The sequence below is a fragment of the Paramormyrops kingsleyae genome, chromosome 13 (assembly GCF_048594095.1).
Source record: "Paramormyrops kingsleyae isolate MSU_618 chromosome 13, PKINGS_0.4, whole genome shotgun sequence".
Lineage (NCBI taxonomy): Eukaryota > Metazoa > Chordata > Actinopteri > Osteoglossiformes > Mormyridae > Paramormyrops > Paramormyrops kingsleyae.
Genome location: NC_132809.1, coordinates 26678823 through 26700701, shown reverse-complemented (window position 1 = coordinate 26700701; position 21879 = coordinate 26678823). Strand labels below are relative to the sequence as shown.

The 21879-nt window shown below is 47.4% G+C and overlaps 1 protein-coding gene across 6 annotated transcripts in view; it reads right to left on the bottom strand.

The window, feature by feature from the left end:
* LOC111857386 (unconventional myosin-IXAa-like) overlaps positions 1-21879 on the bottom strand; it is a 101575-nt gene that overhangs the window by 63100 nt on the left and 16596 nt on the right. For all 6 annotated transcript variants that reach the window (XM_072698483.1, XM_072698485.1, XM_072698484.1 and 3 more), the window contains exon 2: positions 15454-16373. In XM_072698483.1, coding sequence (XP_072554584.1) covers positions 15454-16296 — 843 coding nt within the window. In that variant the 5' untranslated portion in view covers positions 16297-16373. The remainder of the gene's footprint in view (positions 1-15453; positions 16374-21879) is intronic.

Genomic DNA, 21879 nt, shown 5'->3' with positions numbered 1-21879 from the left:
ACTGTCATCCTCAGCCTTCACTCAAATCCCACGCTGTAACATTCACTGTCCACTTAATTAACGCATCACAGGCATCAAAATAATAACCGGTTCTTAGTCCTCCAGGAGACGCTGTTTCATCGCGGCTTCATTTAACACGTGCTTTTCAATCCATCTGTCCATCTCCTAACCGCTAATGGCGGTCAGGGGTCGTGGAGGGGGGGGGGGGGATGGGGGAGGGGAGGCACAAGCTCATTCCAGACAGCACAGGGATACACACGGCTGCAGTGCAACCGGACTGGAATGCTAGTCGAAAACGTTTGTAAATTATATTTACAATGCAATTATTTGTATTTGTGATTATATTTGCAATTATATAATAGGAAATTAGTGCAAATATATATATAAAGATGCTTCTTTTGAGGGAAAAATATTTTCCAAATGCCTGTTCTATAACTGGTCAGTAGCCATAAGACAGGGCTTCTTAATGGAAGTCAGTGTCAACATAATTGGCATGTGTCTTGAAACAGACTTAATCTGAAGCAGCTACCACACAAAAGCAGCACCTGAGCTTGGTTCCTGCTATGCTCCTTTCTGTTCCTCTACTGGCTAGTGGAGGTCGACCATACACTCTCATGGCAACAACCACACTCAGGTGTCACTCTTCCTTGTTGATAATTCCCAGGATATTTTCTCATCAACATTAAGAACAAAGGCCATTCAGACGGCTTATGAACAGGGTTGCAAGTCCCTTCCCACTAACCACTGATGTGTCTGTCTCCATGGCAACCCCCTCGACACAACTAACCGTGCCCCGCCAGTTTTTGAGACGCGTTGTGTGATCTGCGCCAGCTGCAACAGACATCGATGGATCTTCAGACAAAGCCATATTGGACCCCAAATCCCAGGTAGAAAGGAGGAACCCAAAACATGCTTCAAGCAAGAGAGAATCAACCATCACTGATCATCCACCACTAAATCTCTTATGGGAGTCTGAGCAGCACACAGGACTTGATGCTCTTCATCCACAGAAACCATCTCACTGTAGGAGTGGGTTAGGATGAGCGTGACTCTCACAGTTGCCACTCTGTACAGCTTCAGCAAAGAATAATCAAAGAATAAATGAACTGGGTTTCCCTGGGGGCCGATTCTTTAGTTTAAATATCTGATTTAATGACTAATCCCTATGGTGGAATTCATAGTTCTGTTATAATAGTGGGAAAGACAGTCGAAATTAAACGGTGAACGGATGCAAGAAAAAGACCTCCTTAAGTCTGAGGTTGAAAACAAAGGCCCAAGCACATCATGAACAACTGACGGACAGGGTTTTATGAGAGCCCCAAGTTTCATCCTGACCTGAAGTTTAATCATATTCATAGAAAGGGAACGTGGCCAAATACTAGCAGCCATATTGGAAAAGAGTAAATGGTCAGTGAGTCCTATTGCAAAAGTCAACTGATTTAGGAGGACAGCATGAATCTGCAAATTCCCCAGTAAAGCTCCAGGAGAGAGTACCCCAGCATGAACGACACCTCTCTCTGGTTCTTGCTCAACATGTCCTGCAACAGTGCATGTATAACACACACACACACACATGTGCACACACACAGTCGTGTAATCATATCCTTTTGGGGACCGCTCATTCATTTCTATGGGAAAAATGCTAATGCTAACTATGACAACCTTAACCCCTACCCAGCCCTAACCATAACCATGAATAACCAAACATTTTTAGTGCATTTTTAGTTTTTTCATTGCAGTCACAGATTTTTTTAAATAGAGTTTTCCCATATGAGGACCAGGAAACAGTAAAAAAAAAAACAAAAAACTGGTATTTATCACGTTGTGGGGACATTTGGTCCCCACAAGGTAAGGTATACCTGGACCACACACACACACACACACAGAGGTCTCAGGAACAATATTCACTGAGGTTGCAGTTTTAAATTCCACCATCAGACCTGCAGATCTGGAGAAATCTCTTCTTCTTTGTGCTAAGGATCTGTGATTGTTTGTGAATGACAGTCCCTCGGGAGGGACCACAGGTGCCCCACCATTGAAGGAAAAGCTGGTTTATTCCCTCAAATGATGTCCTCCATCTCCTAGACAGCAAGGAAGAAAAGTCCCCACAACTCTGTCACTGAAGTATGCAGAGATGTGGGTGCAAAGACCAGCTTTGCCCCAAAGCAGAAAAAAACAGGTATGTTTTTATTTTATTTTTTTTACTACACCTTCAAAAATATCTGTGGGTTATGTTAACATGTTGAGTAATTTCCCAAAGTACTGCTCTCCCTGGGATGGTCTTTGGAATAGAGGAGAACATGCAGGTTTCGCACTTCCTGACAGATCACAGAAAGCCCCAGAAAAACAGAGCAGATCCGGAGGTCTGTCGTCCTTCGCCAGTCACAACCATGTACTGAGTAAATGAGGCTACATTTCGTCCTATACCTTCGTGAAAAGTCCTGTTCTCACTCTGATAAGTCTCCCTAAAAGATCCTTTCATGCAGTCCCACTGGCTTATTTTGAATTCCAGATCTTTACACTGACATTACATTAATGTTCCGTCCTCTACGACACACCAAAGGTCTTGTTATATAGTGCTGTTGTGGAAGAAAGAGAGAACTAAGCCCTTCATGCCTGTGATCGGAAGGTCGCCGGTTCAAGCCTGGCTTCAGCCAAACAGTCACATGTCTGTAGGCCCTTGAGTAAGGCCCTTAACCCCCAACTCCATGGGCACCATGGCAGGTAGCTGCCCTTCGCTGCCAAGCTCGCTCTCACCTACATATGTGTATGTGTGTCATGGAGAGCAAGATGGTGTAGGCGAGAGGAGAACTTCCCTACGGGGATCAATAAAGTCTCATTATTATTATTATTATACACACATGCAAATCCACACACAGACTGCTAGATCTCTTAATTCACCCTGATGGGTCAGATACAGAAACAGAGGAATTCTACAGGGAAGCCTTTTCCGACCTGGGAATCTACTGCACACACACACACACGCAAGCTGCACGCGGGTCTCGCCACAGAGCCCCGGACACAGGAATGACGGCGTCCCTCAGCGACAGGCTACTGAAGATGCTGAGAGGTGAGTTTCAATTTCAGTCACAAACAAGCAACATTCACAGAGAGAACCATAAGCCGCTCACTCAGCTTTCCATGAACTATCCATTCAATGACTTTTGCCTTAACTCGCAGAAGAAATGTAACCATGATAAAAACAGGCCCACAAGCTCTGCAAAGGCAGCACAGGAGAGAGAGGACAAGTCCCTCTGCCGCTGGCTGACCAGGAACGTGCGGTTTACTCAACAATGAAGAGGTAATTAACCCTGTTCTGATCCTGTAACCAAAGCAGGAATAAGATCCGGCTTAAACGCTCTCATGTTGCCGAACCAAACTCCGGGCACGACTGCAAATGAGCATCGTTTTTTCCACAGAAAGATCTAATCACGCTTTCTGATAGAACAGCAGAGCTGTACTTCCTCCCACACTATATTTAAATCAGGGTAATGCTGCTGCAAGGCTTATAGCCCTCCTGACCGCCGCGGACAGCTCACCCCAGCTTCACTCGTAGCTGCATGCACGACCATGCTGAGGGTGATACGGGAAAGAGCACAGAGATACAGGCAGAAAGGATGTGTCTGTCTATCAAATATAGCATGAAAATATGGGAAATGGATTTAGCAGTTATAACTGCTGGCGATTCAAAATTGTTTAGGAAACCTGATCAGAGTGAGTCCAGGACAGCTACAGCACATGTGGCCTCATACAGAGTTAGAGACAGACATACACACACACACACACACACACACACACACACACACACAGTACATTGTGGAAGAAAATATTTTATCTCCAAACGACCGTCCTATACCTTAGCTTCAAATAGAAAAATAACTAAGTGCTTGACTCAATATCAGTAAGGTAAAATCTTTAGCGAGATAATGCAAATCAGAATGACAGCATGCTCTGCATACCCCGGTGCTTGCACCACAGACAAAGAAAAAGTGCATGGTTATATATAGACATATATACAGACATACAGACAGACATACAGACACACACTGACACAGACGTAGAAACACAGACATCCAGGCAGATGTCTGATACCCGGACAGGACAAAGGCCACACCTTAAACCACGAAGAAATATCAGTTGGTCAAGTTTCCAATGAACGCTATCAGACCTGGTAGAAACATGGATAAATCAACCACAGAATGCTTTTAATTCAAACTGAGACTAAGAGGTTGTCTAGACAGGTCAACCACTGGGGTAAAACAAAGACGGACTAATTACATGATGAAGATCCCTGGGACCTACTGTATTTCATACGCAGCAGCTTCACCGAGTCAGATACGCTTAATCATATCTGTCATCCACGATTAAACGAGATACAGCCAACAAAAGCAGAGGGGCGTCGCCCACAGCACCTCCAACGCGCTGGCAGCCGGCCCATCAGGACGCGGGACGGCACGGCAGCCTGTCGCCGGCGAGCCAATAGGGAAAGTCTGTCCCGCCATCTGCTGCGCGGATTTGATAAACGCCAAACAGACAGTGCTTACAGATTCCAGGGTGGACTCTTGTTCACCAGTGAGGGTAAGGATGGGGGGGGGGAGGTTTTCAGAGAAGGGGCAGGTGGGCATGCGAGTCTGCCACCAGGGCGAACAAAGGGGGACCACGCCCGGCTTGTTTGGCCAGCTATGGAGAGCATTTCTGGCAGGGCGGGGGTCTCCAGGGAGAGAGAGGAGCTCACTTTCTACACCAGAAGATCAATATCACATTCAAGCAGAGCCTCCATGTACCGGACAATTATTAATGATTAAAGACACCAATATATGGAGGCTTACATGTAGTTACTGAATGAGGAATATTTGTCTTTCACCTGGCAGAATGATGCACAGCAGAGTCCCTCAACATCACTGTTACTCGCCTCTTTGTTCCTATAACCTGTGACTGACTAATGATTCATGTCATGGCGGCTCCGCAATACAAACAGCTGGTGCGTGCATGTGTGTGGATGTAAAGCCATTAACATTTCATTCAACACGTGCTTTTATCTAAAGTGATGCACATTTCTGAGCAAGCGCGGTCAGAGAGTGCCTAGAGCAGTTGGGGGTTAAGGGCCTCACTCATGTGATCTCACTCTGCCAACCCTGGGTTTTGAACCAACAACCTTCTGATCATAGGTCACAGCCACCGAACCTGCTCAGCCCAATTATGCCAAGTGAGCAAATGGCTCTCTTTGACTGGATCTGAGTTTATGCGCATATGTGTATACATACTATATATTTATGTATGTGTGCATGTATTTATGAATGTGTAAATTAATTGAGGGTACTCATGCTTATTCATCTGTTTTAATCGGAGATGAGTATATGTTTGAATTATTAGCTGTGTGTGCCAACATATACCTTTAAAGGTAAGCTTACCCCCAGACAGTCACAGCCCAGCTGGGAAAAAAAAATCAGGTCAGATGTGGGTGGACGTTGGGTGGAGCTTCCCATTCCGGTCATGCTGGGGTGGGGGGGGGGGCAGGAATGCGGCTTGACCGCGAGGACAGCAGAGGGGCCAGTGAGACATCCGGAATGTTCTGCCGGGGGTCTCCTTTCCTGTTCACACTCACGCTCGGGACAAACCCTTGGTTCATTGAAAAAAAAAATTACCGTAAATGCTCTTAAACTAAAACTGAAACGAAGTTAAAATCCAAAGCAGCAGACTAAGAACTATAAAGTTGTCCGTCACGTCCTGTTTCTGACATGTTGAAAATTATTACTATGAAATCAGAAATATTTTGAGGTGCAGGATTTACCGCCCACAAGTTTGAAACGGTTGCAAAACCTTAATAGGATTAAAGACCTATTTTCGCACCAATCACATCAGCTTAGGCACAATCGTGTGCCAAGTCTGCGGTCTGCGTTGCCGGGAATTCTCCAGCACGAGAAGCGTTGAAGTCTGACACAAGACAAACAGCTCCACCTCATCTTTCCTCCACACCGTAAGACGGACGACTGCAATCCAAACGCTCGCTCTGCCCGGAGGCACAGGAACTGATGTGTGGTGGAAGAGCTGTGCAAACTGAAAAATATATATAAAAACATACCCTACATTTAAAATATGGCAAACGTAACATGGATCATGTGACCAGGCTCCACCAACAGCACTCTAAACCAATGAAGGAAACCTTCCTGTTTGTTTATGCCTTCAGAATGTGTGCTTGTGGAAACAATGTGGATGAAATTGAAGGTTACTGTTGCGGGCCAGTTGCTAGGTCTCGTTATCCCTCACAATCGCACGGTGGAGCGGAGCAGGGTGGGGGGGCGGGGGGCTGCACTATATCATGGACAGATGGCCAACAGTCTAACAGGGTCTTTGCGTCTATGGGTGTTTAGACGTACATGCATGGGGGGCTGGGGGTGTAGGCAAGGCCAGTTAATACTATTTTCTGAGGGGGCGTCGACTTAGAAACAAAGTGAAATGAATTCTGGGGGAGGGTTGCCGATGGTGACGCTTTCCTGGAGCTCCACATGGACATCAACCAGCACTGGGTGTAGATTCACCAACTGGGAGAGCCCTAATGTTGAACTCATGTCCATGTGCACGCATGTGCATGTCTGACTGCATGGCTATGATTAAGATCCCGGTGCCATTGTTGCAGCCAGAAAGACAAGGACCCAAAGGAGACCGACAACTTCAGACCGTTCTCCTCCGAGGACCACCGTAAGGTCTACGGCGAATGGAGAGGACCGGGCCCTGGATACGGGCGAAGCCGCGGAACAAAACAGCATCTGACTACAGTAACAAACACCGCTATTGTATTCCTGTATCAGGTTGCTGGCTAGCCTTGAACACCACACATTCACGTAGGGTTTGAAATGCCTCACGTAGCACATGCTGCTGCACCAGAGAGTAACTAAACTGTCCTTCACATATTAAAAAGGATACAGAGTCCCAAACAACCCTGAAACGAGGCATCAACAAGCTGAATCGCACGCACTCTGATCCCAGAGAGAAACATAATTCGATTTACATAATTCGCCATGGAAATTAACCACACAGGTGCACTATAGGTGATATTTACGAAAGCATTCACACTAAGAGGATGGGAGTCTTGGCAACACAACTCACTTTGACATGGCAGCAAACCAGAAAAGCCGCTTTCCTCGAGCCTGGAGCAAACCTCTAATCTGAGATTTCCACAGAACGCAGAGCAGACCCTCCGGACTTAACCGAACAGGTCCCCAGTAGCTCCTGGGAAGGTTGCCAGATACATGGACCAATAGGTGAGAATGGGACTCACGAAGTTCGGAGGTCAGAGGGGCACACCCATCTAACAGGGAACCTTCCCAGAAATTTTGCAAATGTTATGTAAAGGTATTCTCAAAGCTGACAGAGAATGTTCTTACTGTAACATTAATGGAACGTTATTTCCACATTTTACATTTTAACAAAGGTCCCGTTTTTCATTCTATTGTTACTAGTCTTAGTTGTAGTAGTGGGATCACGTTCTGGGAACGTCAGGAAAACTGGACACTTTGAACGTTTCCATACCTTAATCGTAACGTTTGTTAAGCATTCCTAGAATGAAATACTGTTAGCTGTGCAGGTGTTATGAACAGTTCAACCACACAACCAGGGGCCAGCTGGAAGGGTTCTGGCATGACCTGTAGCATGTGACCCAACAGCAGACAGGGGAAGTGGGCCTATCTGCTTATCTGAAATGAAACGAAGCTATGAAACACCAAACTTGTGCCCCACGCTGTTCCATACCAGGTAGCCTCCACATGACTCAGAACACAACACATGAAGACACCGCCTTTGAATTTTCCTTGGTAAACGGCGGCCATAAGGTTCTTCAAAACTGTTATCAGTAGGAAGAAACCCCTAGACCAAGACTACCAGCACAATCAAGAAGCAGTTTCCCACTGTGATGCACTGGTAGAGTAGGACTACAGGCTATTCCCTTATTCCAATACACATGCTGCAGTTTTAACACCCAATATACCCCACCTCCCTTTACCATGTATTCCAACTAAAGCCTATAGCACCTAAAGCCTGACGAGACAGCAGGACACAAAGGCCTAACTAACACCACGAGCAAGTCCCTCTGCTCCTTTAAGCTCGACGAAGGACCAAAATGTGGCAGAAAATTAGAAGTATGATTTTCAAGGGGATTAATCTGAATTAAGCACCTTTTTCCAGGGTACAACTGCAAGACTCCCCTCAGGGATCTGAGTCACCTTGAAATGCTACCTGCTGTTGGAAAGCAGTGACTGAAAATTTTTCACTAATGTCCCTCCACCTGACCCTGACCAGACACACATACACACACAGGTTGGTAATTATATCTTTGTGGGAACTCTCCATTCATTTCTCTAATCCCAACATGACGACCCTAACCCCTACCCAGTCCTAACCTTAACCATAAGCGACCAAAGAAAGTACAAGACTTTTGGCATTTTTCGTTTTTTGATTGCATTCACAGATCTCTGTGCGGACCTGAAAAATGTAAAAATAACATTTGGTCCCCACAATGTAATATAAACGTACACACACACACACACACATACACACACAAACAAAAGTTTCACACAAAAAACAAAAGCAAAAATTTCATTACAGCCAAGAAAACACAGGGAAATACGATCTTATATCCCTCCCTGAACCTTGGCACCAGTTGGGCCTGCCGGAGTCATCTGGTCCAGTCTAGGTCACTTCAGTGGACGGAAGTTAGTTTCTGATTGAGCAGTAACAATAAGCCCTTCAAGAACATGGTCACCCTCAGCCCAGTGTGATGGGCCATGTGGAACCAGAACCAACATGAGGTCCACCATGGCTTTGGCAGGGCAGGGCGTGGCCCCAGCTGCCCGGCTGTGAGGTCAGGTGCTGGATATCGCAATAAGGGGACCATGCGTTTCCCTCCTCTTAACAAGGAGCAGTTGGTCTGTTCCTCTCACAAACAAATCCAGTCAGGAGGGCAGGACTCTGCCATGTGGTGGAGGGTTAGGGGTGTCAACCAACTGGAGCCCCACACCCTAACTTCCAGTCTGGTTATTTTTACTCCCATTACAGCCCCCAGGCGAGAGAGCATTGCGTCAGCCAAGCAAGCGGCTGCGGGACACATGGTCCTCAGCCGCCCATCTGCCTGCCGTTGCAACGCCGCCACGTTCTGCACGGGCCATGAGGGAGACTCAGGTCCAGACGCGCCCTTCCAGGCTCGGTGCCCACTCCCACACTCAGCAACCCCGAGGCTGCCCCCATGAGCGATACCCACACTCACGCTTCCTGTATGTGTTTACCAGACCTTCTCGCGCTCGCCTTCAGACCCAACACGTCTTAGACGGTCGCAGCTACTCGCCCTGAAACCAGGAATAAAGCTTCAAGACATCAGCCATCCCAGGAGTAATTAATTAAATAAGCAAGACGTCCCAACGTGAACTTCCACTTGGAGGCCGAATGTGTGGGGGTCATTCCTGGGCCACCGTCTCCGGCGAAACACAAAGGATGTTGACATTTCGATTCGGCCAGCGTGACACGGCAGGGCCGCGAGACCCTCTGATGCTCGGAAACATCTAGGGGGTGGGGGGAGCGGGTGGCAAGGTGGGGCTGCAACCCAAACCAGTATACCACACATGTTGGGGACAGCTGTGCCGCAGATGACGATTACTTTTTTTTTTTTGCTTTTCTTTTATCCATTTTTGAGAAAGCAGGACCAGGCAGTTTCTGGAGCTGAGCCACATGACGCTGCGAAAAGGAAATGCTGCAGCAGGCTGAGAGTACCTGCTTTTTGATATAACAGTGCGATCTGAAGGGTCCTTTTTAGAATATTCTAGAAGTGAAAACTATATTGTTACGATATACAAGACAGAAGCTATCAGGAGAGAAGCCATCAGAAGCAACGGAGGAGGAGGTTTGGTTCAACAGCAGCACACGGACCTCCCCATTCGCTGTGAACCCGCAAGGATCCATTTGTGACTCCAGCTGTGGCCCCCAACCCTACGATTAAAAAAAACCTGAGACTTCAGTGGCTTATTATTTTAAGGCTCCTTGGGAAGAAATCAGAGTGAGAGGCCATCTAAGGTTCTAAGGTGGTTCTGCACAAACTGACAGGAACCCCTGATGCGTTATTGATAACAAATGACCCCTTAACCCATTGACACAGCTGGCTGTTTTACCTTAGCACTTCAAGGCTACCAACCCCACACTATGGTATAGCAGCAGGCTCTCAAATAAGTCCAGCAGGGAATCCCTCATTTAAAAGGCTCAGCAGTCAGCGATAACAGGAAAGCTGTGTAGCACAGGTCCCTGCGTGCTGGTAGGATTCCGTTACAGAACCCCAATGTAGCTAAGAACTGGGAGTGTTGGGGGGTTCACATCGGGCAAAGGGCGCTGTCTGGGTGACGATAATGGAGACACCTGCTCGAGGCAGGATGCAGCTGAGGACCCAGACGAAAGCCGCACCAACACCCTTGTGAGAGCCTTCAAGCAGGGACATGCATAGAGGTACATTAGCAACAGACGAATGGCAGCTTAAACGAGCTATCAAAGGAAACAATGTAAAAGTTCACACCGCAGCTGCGCATTTGGCAATATCCACAGCAAATTTACATGCGGCATGGAAACAAAGGCGTTGGCAGGTCAATTAACCAATGGGATCCATAAAGATCTCAGCCACAGAAGGTGTTAGTCACCACGTCCCAAGCAAAGGATTACAGGTCCTGATGCAGGGCCAAACCCTGTAGGTCACTACTGGCAAGTGATGACACAAACTACTTTGCCTGGACTGTTACGGATTGGACTAGGGGCAGACAAAGCGGACTGTGTGTGTGTCTGTCACAACGCCAGACACACACCAATAACATACTGGTTTCCACCCAGTCTGGTGACTCAAAGCCCAGGCAGAAGTTTCTGAAGCCAGCAAAGCTGGACTGAGCATCACAGGGGGCAGAGAGTGGAGGAGGAGAGCTGCCTTGGGATCGCCAAGAATCACAGACAGTTCTAAAAAAACCACAAAACTGGCTTTTCTTCGCCTTTCAGATTCAAGCCCACGGAGTGTGTCAACTTGCCGTTTCAGATCCTTTCATTACGAAACCTATCTAGCAGCAGGACAGAGCGGAATCATACCGATCCTGGACCCACACTCGAATGTCAGCTGTGGTGAATGGGGCGATTTCCCAGAACTGCCTGCAACATTTCACACCTATGCTGCCCAGGAGAGATATTATCAGGGTGTCCGGAGAGTGTGATGATGTACAAAACTCACTGCAAAAACACTCGTACTGTTTCATCGGGAATCAGGCATCATATCTGAGAAATGTTGCTGGATAAAGAGCTTCACAATATACTGTGGTACCACTACAAAGACAATAACTCAATGCATGAGGCATTACAGAAAACATGGAACATACCACCAGAAAAAAATAACTGTAGCAGAGGATCAGCATTTTCTTTTTTGTGCATACTGTCAATACACAGAGACAAATAGAGAATAAATCAGTACAAATATTGGACATTCAGAAAAAAATTTCTGCTTAAAACTTTATACTTCAAAAATCGAATGATCACACCACTGCAGCCCTTTAGAAACTGCAGCTTTCCAGACAGCTGATAAGACCTGAACAAAATCAGCAGAGCCATTCATTTAGAGACTATAATCATAAGAAGGCTGCAAATGTTTAACGAGTAGCTCTGAGCATCTAAGATTGTTCTAAGCACAACTCCAGGCGTCCTCCTACACGGAGAACTGAGCCGATTCACCATTTGATCAGGAACTACTAAACAACGGGGAGAAGAAGACAAAGAGGGCTTTGAAGGAGAAGGTAGCCCACGGGGGACAAGGAGCACGACGCTCCGGGCTTATCGAGTGGCGCTGGTTGTAACCGGAGCCGGAGAGGAACACAGAGAGCAGCAGGGGGTAAGGAGGCTCCGGAGCTAATGAGAGGGCTCAGCTCACAGCTGGTGGGCAGGAACCTCGCAGCTCTCCGTCAAGGCGTACCCGTCGCCTGAAGCACATCAAGCGCAAGAAACAGAAAATCTATATATAAGTCTAGCATTCCAATTTGGGCCTGTCCTGATGCAGAAAACAGATGTTTAACGGCGTCCTGTGCAAGCTACAGCCAGATATATGGATTATCTTCGGAGGCAGCAGAAAACGCACCACCTCAGGTAAGCTATAATCTGAAATGACCCCATATGAACCACATGACAGACAGAGGCGGGCCTATTGGACTCAGCCCCGCCCCCTTACAGAGCAAACCACTGTGATCTTAGTGCTCTTCCCCCAGGGAACAATGGTGATTACACCAGTTTCATTCTACAGCTCACGTCAAAACAACCAACCCTAAGTCATGAGGGTAAGGAGTAAAAACAAGCCTCTGATTTATTATTTTTGCACATCCCATCTTACTCTCCTTTGAGATATATGCATATACAGCTGAGAGGCAAGCTTGGGATACAACCTCAGGGTGGGCAATTTATCCGGGACCCCCGAAGCATTTGTTGAGAGTGTTAAGGGCCTTGCTCAAGGGCCCAATGGAAACGGATCGGCTGAGGATGGCATTTGTAACGGTAACCTTCCAATCACAGACACAGAAGCCTAACCCACTGAGCCACACATCGCCCCCAACGGTTTATGCCAACAAAGAGTTATCTGTCAGAAAGCCAAGGAGACGGATCATTCCAGTCCAATCTGCCTGCAGTGAAGCCAGGCAGCGTCATTAATCCAGGCTTCTGCTTAGTCCCCCTAGACCTGCTCCCCTCCCACCCTGCTGCACAGCTACTCTCTAAAGCTGCTCATAGAAGATGAAAATGAATTGAGAGTCAAAGTTAGGAATGTGACTGCACATGCAGCAATAATAGTGAAATGCAGAAGAGCATGGTCTCTATGAACCGAGGGCACATGTCGGGCATCTGATAGGTATCCTCTGAAGGATGACTTATATCTGCGGGGAAGTACCTACTGAACACCACACCACTCCCAGAGCTGTCAGCTTTGAAGCTAACATAGCCCAACAGTCCCAAATTCATTCAGCACCCCTCCCCCAATGACAACCTCTGCCAAAGGGATCCATGGGAGACTTTACACAAGTTTCCCGCCTCAGCTACTGTTGTGAGTCCATATGTCTTCATGAGTGCACGACGTGATTTCACAACAGGTCTACAAATCCTCCCTTTGCCCGGGTGAGGAGCTTGCGCAGATGGATGCACTCACAGCTCTTGGTGCGTTCGCGCTGAAGAGCCCGCCCTTAGTTCCCTTCTGTGAAAGGCATGTGCAGTTTCCAGAGAAGGTTATGTGAGTACTCCCGATACAAGCCTGGTCTTATAGGCCCACAGAGGTGAAGAACATGAGGCTTATATGATGCATATAACATTATAAGCTTATATTAAGCTTATATTAGCTAGATAACGGAAACAAAAGAAGCTAAGGCCCAGGCCAACACAAACGTGATGGACCCAGGTACAGACAATGCAGCGAAACAGAGGTGCATCACACTAGCCACTACCTACCAAGATATCAGTTTAGCATGTCTGGGAAATTGTGCAACAGCTAGGGGTTTGATATACAAGGGCATCCAGAGCCGAGAGCAAAAAACTAGCAAATTGTTTGAAAAAAAATGGATAGTATAAATGGCCCACAGAGATTAGTCTGAAGGTAGAGTTGGCCCACTTGTTTCCATCTCACTAATGTTGTCTCTTGCCAGCAAAGACCTGGCTACACTTTCCTCTGCACATCCATCCAAAAAAGCACTTTCCACTTACAAACAGACTAAGCTAAACCTGCAAACAGACTAAGCCAAGTGTCAACTCTGTCCCCCGAAGAATGAAGATGAGCAAATAGCATTGACCAGTCAGGTCATAAAAGGCACAAACTATAGCTGCCCAAACTAAGGCTATGAGAGTCCCAATCCAGACCACTGCCCTGTCAACAAGAATCAGATTTTATCAAAATCTTTTGCAAGATGATAATACCGGCAGACTCACGCCTTAGTGAAAAGACTGACAGAGCGCCAGGGAGGCAGGAGGAGAGACTTCTGGTGCAACTGCAGCCTTACAAACACTGGAGCACCGCAGTCTGAGGAATTCCACCCGTAATCGTTACCTCTGGACGCCAGACCACAGCATATTTAGCGCCTCATGATTCCACTTCCTCATTCGGCCGCCAAGGGCTCCACGTGTGGAGTGATCTTGGCAGTGGACAGCAGCAAGCATCACAGAGAAAAACCCCTGCTCTAGAACAGGAGCTCCCACAAGCCAGAAAGCTATGCTCCACATCCCTCAAGCTCTCTCGCCATTAGCAGAGAGCACATGGTGCACAGGCAATAAACATGACATGCAACGCACACTCCCACCTGGACACAAAGGCCAGGACAGCAGACCTGACTGACGTTCTCAAGAAGGCCCATCCCACTAACTAAATACTCTGTAGAAGCCGAGTCCAGGGGCTGTTACAGATCCCTCAGAAATAGTAACTGAACCACACCGGACTGTAATTTGCAGATTTCAGTGTAGCTCTCTCACACACAGACATACAGATGCACACAATACAGTACATGAATGCAAAGCATGCTGCTGACCCATTGTATCACTAAGTACCATCTTCTCTAGTTCCCCTCACCAAGAAGTGTGAGGTTGTTGTTCAGTCACACCTTGTGGATCAAAGAGTGCCTCAACATGACCGAGGCCATCGGCTCCCACCCAGCTGCCGATGTGCACAGTGTCCTGCCTATCCGGAAAGGCAAGGTCACATGACCCTGTTTGGAAGGTTCCAAAACACACACCTGCTAGCAACGTGATATCACTCCTGTGATATTATCAGACTAGCAGGCTCAACCACAGCAGCACCAAACATCACTTTCAGGTTAACCTGAAAGAACAATTTTATTTACACGACACAATAAAAATGGGATCTTTGAGGACAGCGCCACAAAAGTCTTGCCCACAAAAGACATCCTCTTTTACCGTAAAATGACGTTGACTCACAACCTTTGCAGGTCGCACGTCATACACAGTTATCATCTGCCATCAAAACCATGACACTGCTCATTGGCACAGGTTCTTCCATAAAAAAAATACCACTCTGCGATAAACTATATATTGTGGGTTGGCTGGCAAAATCTTGTTTTTTCCACATCTGCCAAGTCTGGTCAGATTGGTCTCACGGTAGCTAAACTGCCAGAGACACAAGTTGGGAATCGTCGCAACAAGCCCTGCAGTAAATACCAGTATCCTGGCAGCCACAGGTGCCTTTAGCAGTGGACCTTAGCAGGTACTCATCGATCAGCCCATTCCTCATAAGCGGGGGAGGGGGGAACGAGAGAGTGGCCAGTCCTCAGAATTTAGCCTTAACACAAACATGCCGTTTCGTATGTAGCGTCACAGAAAATAACAGTCTGCCACTTGACGCTCGTAAAAAAAAAACAACCTCACCGCTCTCACTGTCACTGCAAATTAACTAGAAAATTTCATTCCTCTTACCTCAAGCACTGGTCCCGCACCCAGGATGGTCTGCTCCACACCACTAGCAAAGCCCTTTTGGCTGAGTGCAGTGAGGTGGTGAATGAGAAAGTTGGTGCTCTGGGTCTTGCCCGAGCCGCTCTCGCCAGAGATGACGATGCACTGGTTCCTCTGGCGCTGCAGCATGGCATGATAGGCCACGTCGGCCACCGCGTAGATGTGCGGCTCCAGCTTGCCCAGTCGGTGGTTGTCATACATCTTCACATACTTGGGGTTGTAGATAGGCAAGAACTTGAAGGGGTTGATGGCCACCAGGATGCAGCCCACATAGGTATAGATCTTCTCCTCCTTGAAGCGGCTGCGCAGATTCTCCAGCAACGTCTTTTCGTTGAGGTCAGGCAGGTTGCACAGGTCATCGTGGTCCTTGGGCTGCGGAGGTGGCAGGAGGCCCCTCTCCACCAGGCGGCGCCGCTCATCCGTGACCCGTAACCACATCTGCAGGTTGCCGTAGTGAATGGAGCCATCCAGGTTCTTCTCCCGCAGCAGGAAGCGGTAGTCCTCGCCGCCGACGCGGTTCTCCAGCGCCATCCGTGGCCACAGCATCATTCGCTGGGCAGGGCAGTCCGTGGGATTCAGGATCCATTCCTCACCGCCAAACTCCTTCACCTCCGCCAACACATAGCATTTGGTCCTGTCCAGCCGGAGCCGGTCGATGACTTGCCCGATGACCTCCGCGGCTGTGGTGGTCTTGCGGGCCGCAACGGGGCAGTAAATGGTGTCTTCCGCGATGCTCCCCGGGTATATTCGCAGGGTGAACTCGGGGTCCTCGAAACGTCTCCTACCTCCGACATCATGAAGGCTCATATTGGAGCAGCAGTTCCCATCAGCACGTGCCGCGCACCCGTCCAGAGTGCCCAGGCAACCCCGTCAAGACATCCCAGCTATTGAGGAGAGAGAAAGGAGGATTAGCAGGAGACATGGACCGAATCCTACTCAGGAAGCCGAAGACATGCCTGAATTGTGGTTCAGATACAGCTTTGTGACACCCAGGTGTTAATCGTTCTTGTTTGCAGGAATCTCACTATGACAGGAAGTGCAGGCCGAGGTCACTTCCACTCTGTCTCACAGCTGCACAGGCCTTCAAAAATAAATGAATCCTCCTTCCTATTGTTGATTTAAGGAATTCACAATTGGTCAGAGAAGATGCGTTCTACGGCCGAGGCAGGGGAAGACGTGCAGCCAGCCAATGGTGACAAAGGATGCCTGGCGGGCAGCCAATCGGCTTTTGAGCTGCAGGCCGAGCAAGGGCAAACGGACCACCTGCCAAGCCCTGCAGCTGCTGCCCTTCTGACAGGAGAACTTCTAATGAGGAAACAATGCCGCATCTCAGCACCTCTCCGCAGATGTCATAAGAACAGTTGCTAGGGGTTACCATTCATTGCAGGCAGACTAATATAAGAAATTAGTAAGAAATACAAACAGTCTTTATAATAGACACTACTCAGTCAAAATCAATGGGTATTTGAGGATTACATAAAAAAGTGAAGTACTAACTTTGTAAGGCACACTTTAACATCTTGAAATTGAAAGGACTCACACATTAAAATGACACTGACTTTAAGTGGTATCTTCCTTCTTGAATGCTTAAATTTTGTGGAAGACAACAGGAAACATCTGATATGATACAGGACCCCTGATCATGATACAAATACAAGTATTTGGGACCGAGACCACCAGATCAAGTCAATATGAGTGTATCTCGATAGTTATAGGGGAGAGGCAAGATGTTAAGTACAGTACTGTAATATACAGAAAGTACTCTACAGCAAATAATAATGCAAATAGCAGCAGTTTATATCAAAAAGAGACTACACTTAAATTTTATGAAAAAAAAGGCACAAAAATAAGGCATCACAAAATCAAGATGCAGAAAGGTAGCAAATAACAGAAGCTGAGAAAGACGACACTCAGCGTCCGCTTTAACGTGTCTCTCGATCAGTGTATGTTATCTATTATGGACCTTGGAAATAAATGTGATCGGATGTTACTCGATAGGACGGATCCCCTGTACACACTTGATTCTCTACCTTGCTTTGCTGGGAAAATGTGGATTTTTAGGTCATGAAATCAACTTGCAGAACGTTGAGACCATGAAAAGGACACGGATTGGAATATTTTTAATTGTATTTTAAAAAAAATCTGACGGCTGGCTGTCAGTGCTGTGAGGCATTTGCTTAAATTTCCAAGCATAGAGAGAGATTCGACGTTTTGATCTGTCAGTTTGCTAAAAGGGTAAGAAGCAGCCGTATTTCTCCAATTTCTTCATTACTCTAGAAGATGTTGAGGGTGATTCTGACAAGATCTGGGGGCACAATGGTGAGGAACCGGTCCACATTGGGTGAAAAATGGCAGGACACTGCTACAGACATGGGGGATTTACATCTCTGTGGTCGCTAGACTGATATGGCAGACTGGGGGTGTAGGAGCTTAGGGAGGGGTGCAGTTGGTAAAACTGAGTGATCACGGGGGGGTGGGGGTTGTTCAACAATTTATTTTTCCCCAAGTTGGGGCCCCTGTTTTGCGCTGGGTGGGGCCCCCCATATCTGATGGGGCCCTAGGCTGGTCCCTAGAACAGCCTATGCAATCTGCCCTTGGCACACACACCTGCACGTATTTTTATTAACAGCCCAAGAATTTTAAGCAGTTAGGATTTGTGAAGGGCTTAGGTAAATATTTTTGTTTCATTAAAAAAAAAAAAAAATCAATGAATAAGGGAACGCAAATATTCTGTGAACAAATACCATATGCACCGAAACGGTCAACCTGTTATTATAAATAAATACTGAATATTTACTCGGATATAAATGCATTTCATTTCAAAACATGCATAGTTTCATAAATCAAGTCCATAGCTTTTAAGAAAAGCAAAGTTTGACTTTCACACAGAAGTACAAAGTGTACACACTACCGTCTTAATGCCTTTTGAAAGAAACTTTTATAATCAGACATTAAAAAACAGAATAGTTAAAAACAGAGATAGGGTGTGTGGCTCAGCAGTCTGGATTGGTTCACCGTGGTCAGCAGAGTGATGTCACTGTTGGGCCCCTGAGCGAGGGCCCTAACCCCCAACGGCTCCAGGCACAGTCTGACCCTGCTTTGGATAAAGTGTCTGCTAAACAAAAATGCAATATAATGAATCACTAAAAATCTAATCTGAAAACAGATAAGCGGAAATGACAAATTAAAAATGATATTTATAGGGGTTTAAGCGCTGAAATCATGTAATACTAAAGCCAAAGAGCAACAGAGGCCAAAACTTCAGCCTGAGCAGTGAACCGTCTTCTGCGAATTAAGAACTGAAAGTCCATCACTGGGCTTTCAGCTGTTAAAACCAGTGGAGGGACCCTCAACCCTTGAATGGTGCGTGTGTCTTCAAACCAGCACTCCCAGTAGTGCAGACGACATTCTTATAAGGGTGCATTCAGGATGTTAAAGACACCTAAAATGTCCTTGCCAGTGTCCCCCACACCGGCACTCCGCCAGGTGCTTTCTCCCCCATCCCCCCCCCCCCATCTTCCTGTCTCTGGGGGGATCAGTGTGGCTCCTTTAGGCCTCTGCATGGAGTTATTAAAAAAGCCTCAAAAATGAGAAACAGGAAATAACAGGCAGCACACATACGGACGGCCAAGGTCCCACTGGAAGAAAGGGGGACACACACGCCGCAGTACATGCGCATGTACATGCAGGAATTTAAAGACACCTCAACCCCCACCAGGCTGCCGGCACAAGATTACCCCCCCCCCCCCGTCCCTGCTTCGCGCTAGAAACACGCAGGAGTGAGAGGGGTGAGCGGTTCCTGGTCGTCTGGGTATATCAGCTCATGCTTCGCTCACTGGCTGCTCTCGTACGTATCCGAGGTCTCAAGCAAAAACAGCTGCTTTGGTTCAACCAGGACAGTTGAGCCCGTCCACCTGGAATTTCACCCGAGACTTTTTCGTCTGGACACTATTGCATGATCAACCTCAAAACAGCACGTGTGTGTCTATGCTAGTAGTAGCATAGACACACACGTGCTGAGGCCCAAAGCTGACCCATGGAGTGCTGAACCCCACTTCAGGGTCTGGTCACATGACCCTGCTGCTGGGCTAGGGCCAGCTGCAACAAAAATCAGCCAAAACAGACCCGACCCCAAAATGAAGGTAAGAGACAGACTACCTCCAGGGCACAAGAACCTAATATCTTCCCCAGCTCCTCCTTGCTGCAGGATGCCGCTACCTTGGCAAGTCAACACAGACCCCCTGACCGCGTGCCGTGGCCAGGAGACCTTGGCGGTAAGACCCGCCGCGTCCGCGTGGGAATGCAAGAAGCACCTGGAGCAAGGAGTGGGCTGGAGTCGCACGAAGGTAAACGATGGTGCTACGTTCAGTCGCGCACCATGGACCCGCTCTGTTATTTGTGTTAATTCCTTAAAACTTAACATTTATTCTAGTCATCTCGTCTAAAAGTCCGGACTCTTGAGAGCAGAAGGTCCTGTGCAGGTCTGCACGTGCTCAGAGATTTCCACCCTGACCCTTCTGGGGGGGGGGGGGGAGATCTGTGCCCTGGATCAGGTCTCACAACGTTCTCCACACTGTCCTCTAGGGGCGCTGTCCCTGTGCTCAGACCCCCAGCTTGCACGCTGAGGCTGCCCAGTTCACTTGTCCTGCGCATGGCTGTCACGATGCTAGAGAAGCCAGCTGCAGGTGTCCCTGCAGCCCTGTCTGACAGTATGCTTTTACATCCCGCTCTCACTGCCAATGCTCTCACTCCAAAACACACAGGCCTTTCAGCTCAGACTGTGACACCGGGGAGGGGGGGGGGGACTGGCAGCCTCACGTGCGGGTCTGACGTGGGGTGGGGCACAAGGCATTGGGACAGTGGGCTTTTGTTCAGATTCCCGGGCCAGTGGAAGAGGCAAGAGGCACAGGAAAGGAGAATCGGGTGATCAGAACCTTCAGCCTATCTGGGCACGAAGCCCCCACTGAACATCCCAGGGGGGGTCAGGTGGGATCACCCCCCCCCCCCAACCCCATGTCAGCAGCAAACCACACTCCAACTGTGAGATGCTTTAAATTTGCAGAATTAACAGAATCACGTGACCCTTCAATGGGTGGAAACAAGACACGCAGCAACGGAGATAATTTTAGCGCAACAGCACGGAAACGAAAGAGTCATTTTGACCTCAGCAAAAGAGAAATGCAGGAAACAAGAACCATTATTTAACGGTAAGGGTGTGGGCTCAGGCATTTTCTAGGACAAGAGACAAACAGAACTTCTCCTTCCATAAACAGTTATAAGGCACAGGTGAATGCCATGAATGTGCCCATCACCAAGGTTCACAGCCAAGCAGTAAAATAACAGGTCTGGACCGACCCAGAAACACTTTCTTACCTATCAGGTTATCAGGTAGTAAAATAAATAGCTTGGATCCCCTACAAACTAAAAGCAGACTCACTGTCATACAGAAGGAAAACTTCAAAATTTCAAAGATACACAGTTTTTATTTAGCTATTGCTGACACACGCCCAGAAGGAGCATTATTAGGTGCAGAAATCTGGTAGCAGGAAGACATTTTTCCTCCAGAAAGTGAACTGTGTGTTCAGAGAAGCTGTTCTGTACATCACTGTTGTACTGAGCTGTGTTTTCTGCCCGTCACCTGTAACAAGTTTGGCCACGAGTCTCCTGTGACGAGTCTCCTGTGACGAGTCTCCTGTGACGAGTCTCCTGTGACGAGTCTCCTGTGACCTCTCTCATTAACTAGGTGTTTTCAGCAACAAACTGCTGCTGACTGAGTGTTTTCTTCATCACCCTTTTCTATAAACTCTAGACATTGTATTGTGAGAAAATCCCAGGTGGGTCTTCAAAACCACTTATATCACACATCTTAGCCATTCCGGTGCTTAGCAAAATTGTAACTGAACCTCTTCACCATGTCTGCATGCAGTATGTATTGAGTTGCATGCACGTGATTGGCTGTTTGAAGGAGCAGGCTGTATGAGTTAATAAGGAGGTGTAACCTAATAACCTGGACAGTGAATGTTGCAGTGAAGAGCTGTCAAATGATCATATATTTCCGCCGGAGAAAAAAAAAAAAACCACAAGCGATGAGTTTTCACTTTCATTGCTGATTTGCGTTAAAAAAAACTACTGTTCTGGCACAAAGCGAAGCCACTGACCTCATCGTACAAGCAATGCTTCTTAGACAAGCTAATAGTCGACAGATCACGGACATCCGCAGCGCCAGCAGTAATTACTACCTGAGCACGCTCAAAGAATGGCAAAAAAAAAACAGTACTGTTCATCATGTTTACCGCAATGTACACCATTTGCATTCAAGACAAGCCATTCTCTTTGCAAGAGAACTTCGTATTGTAAAATCAGGCCATTACTGTTTGTGTGAAGGGAACT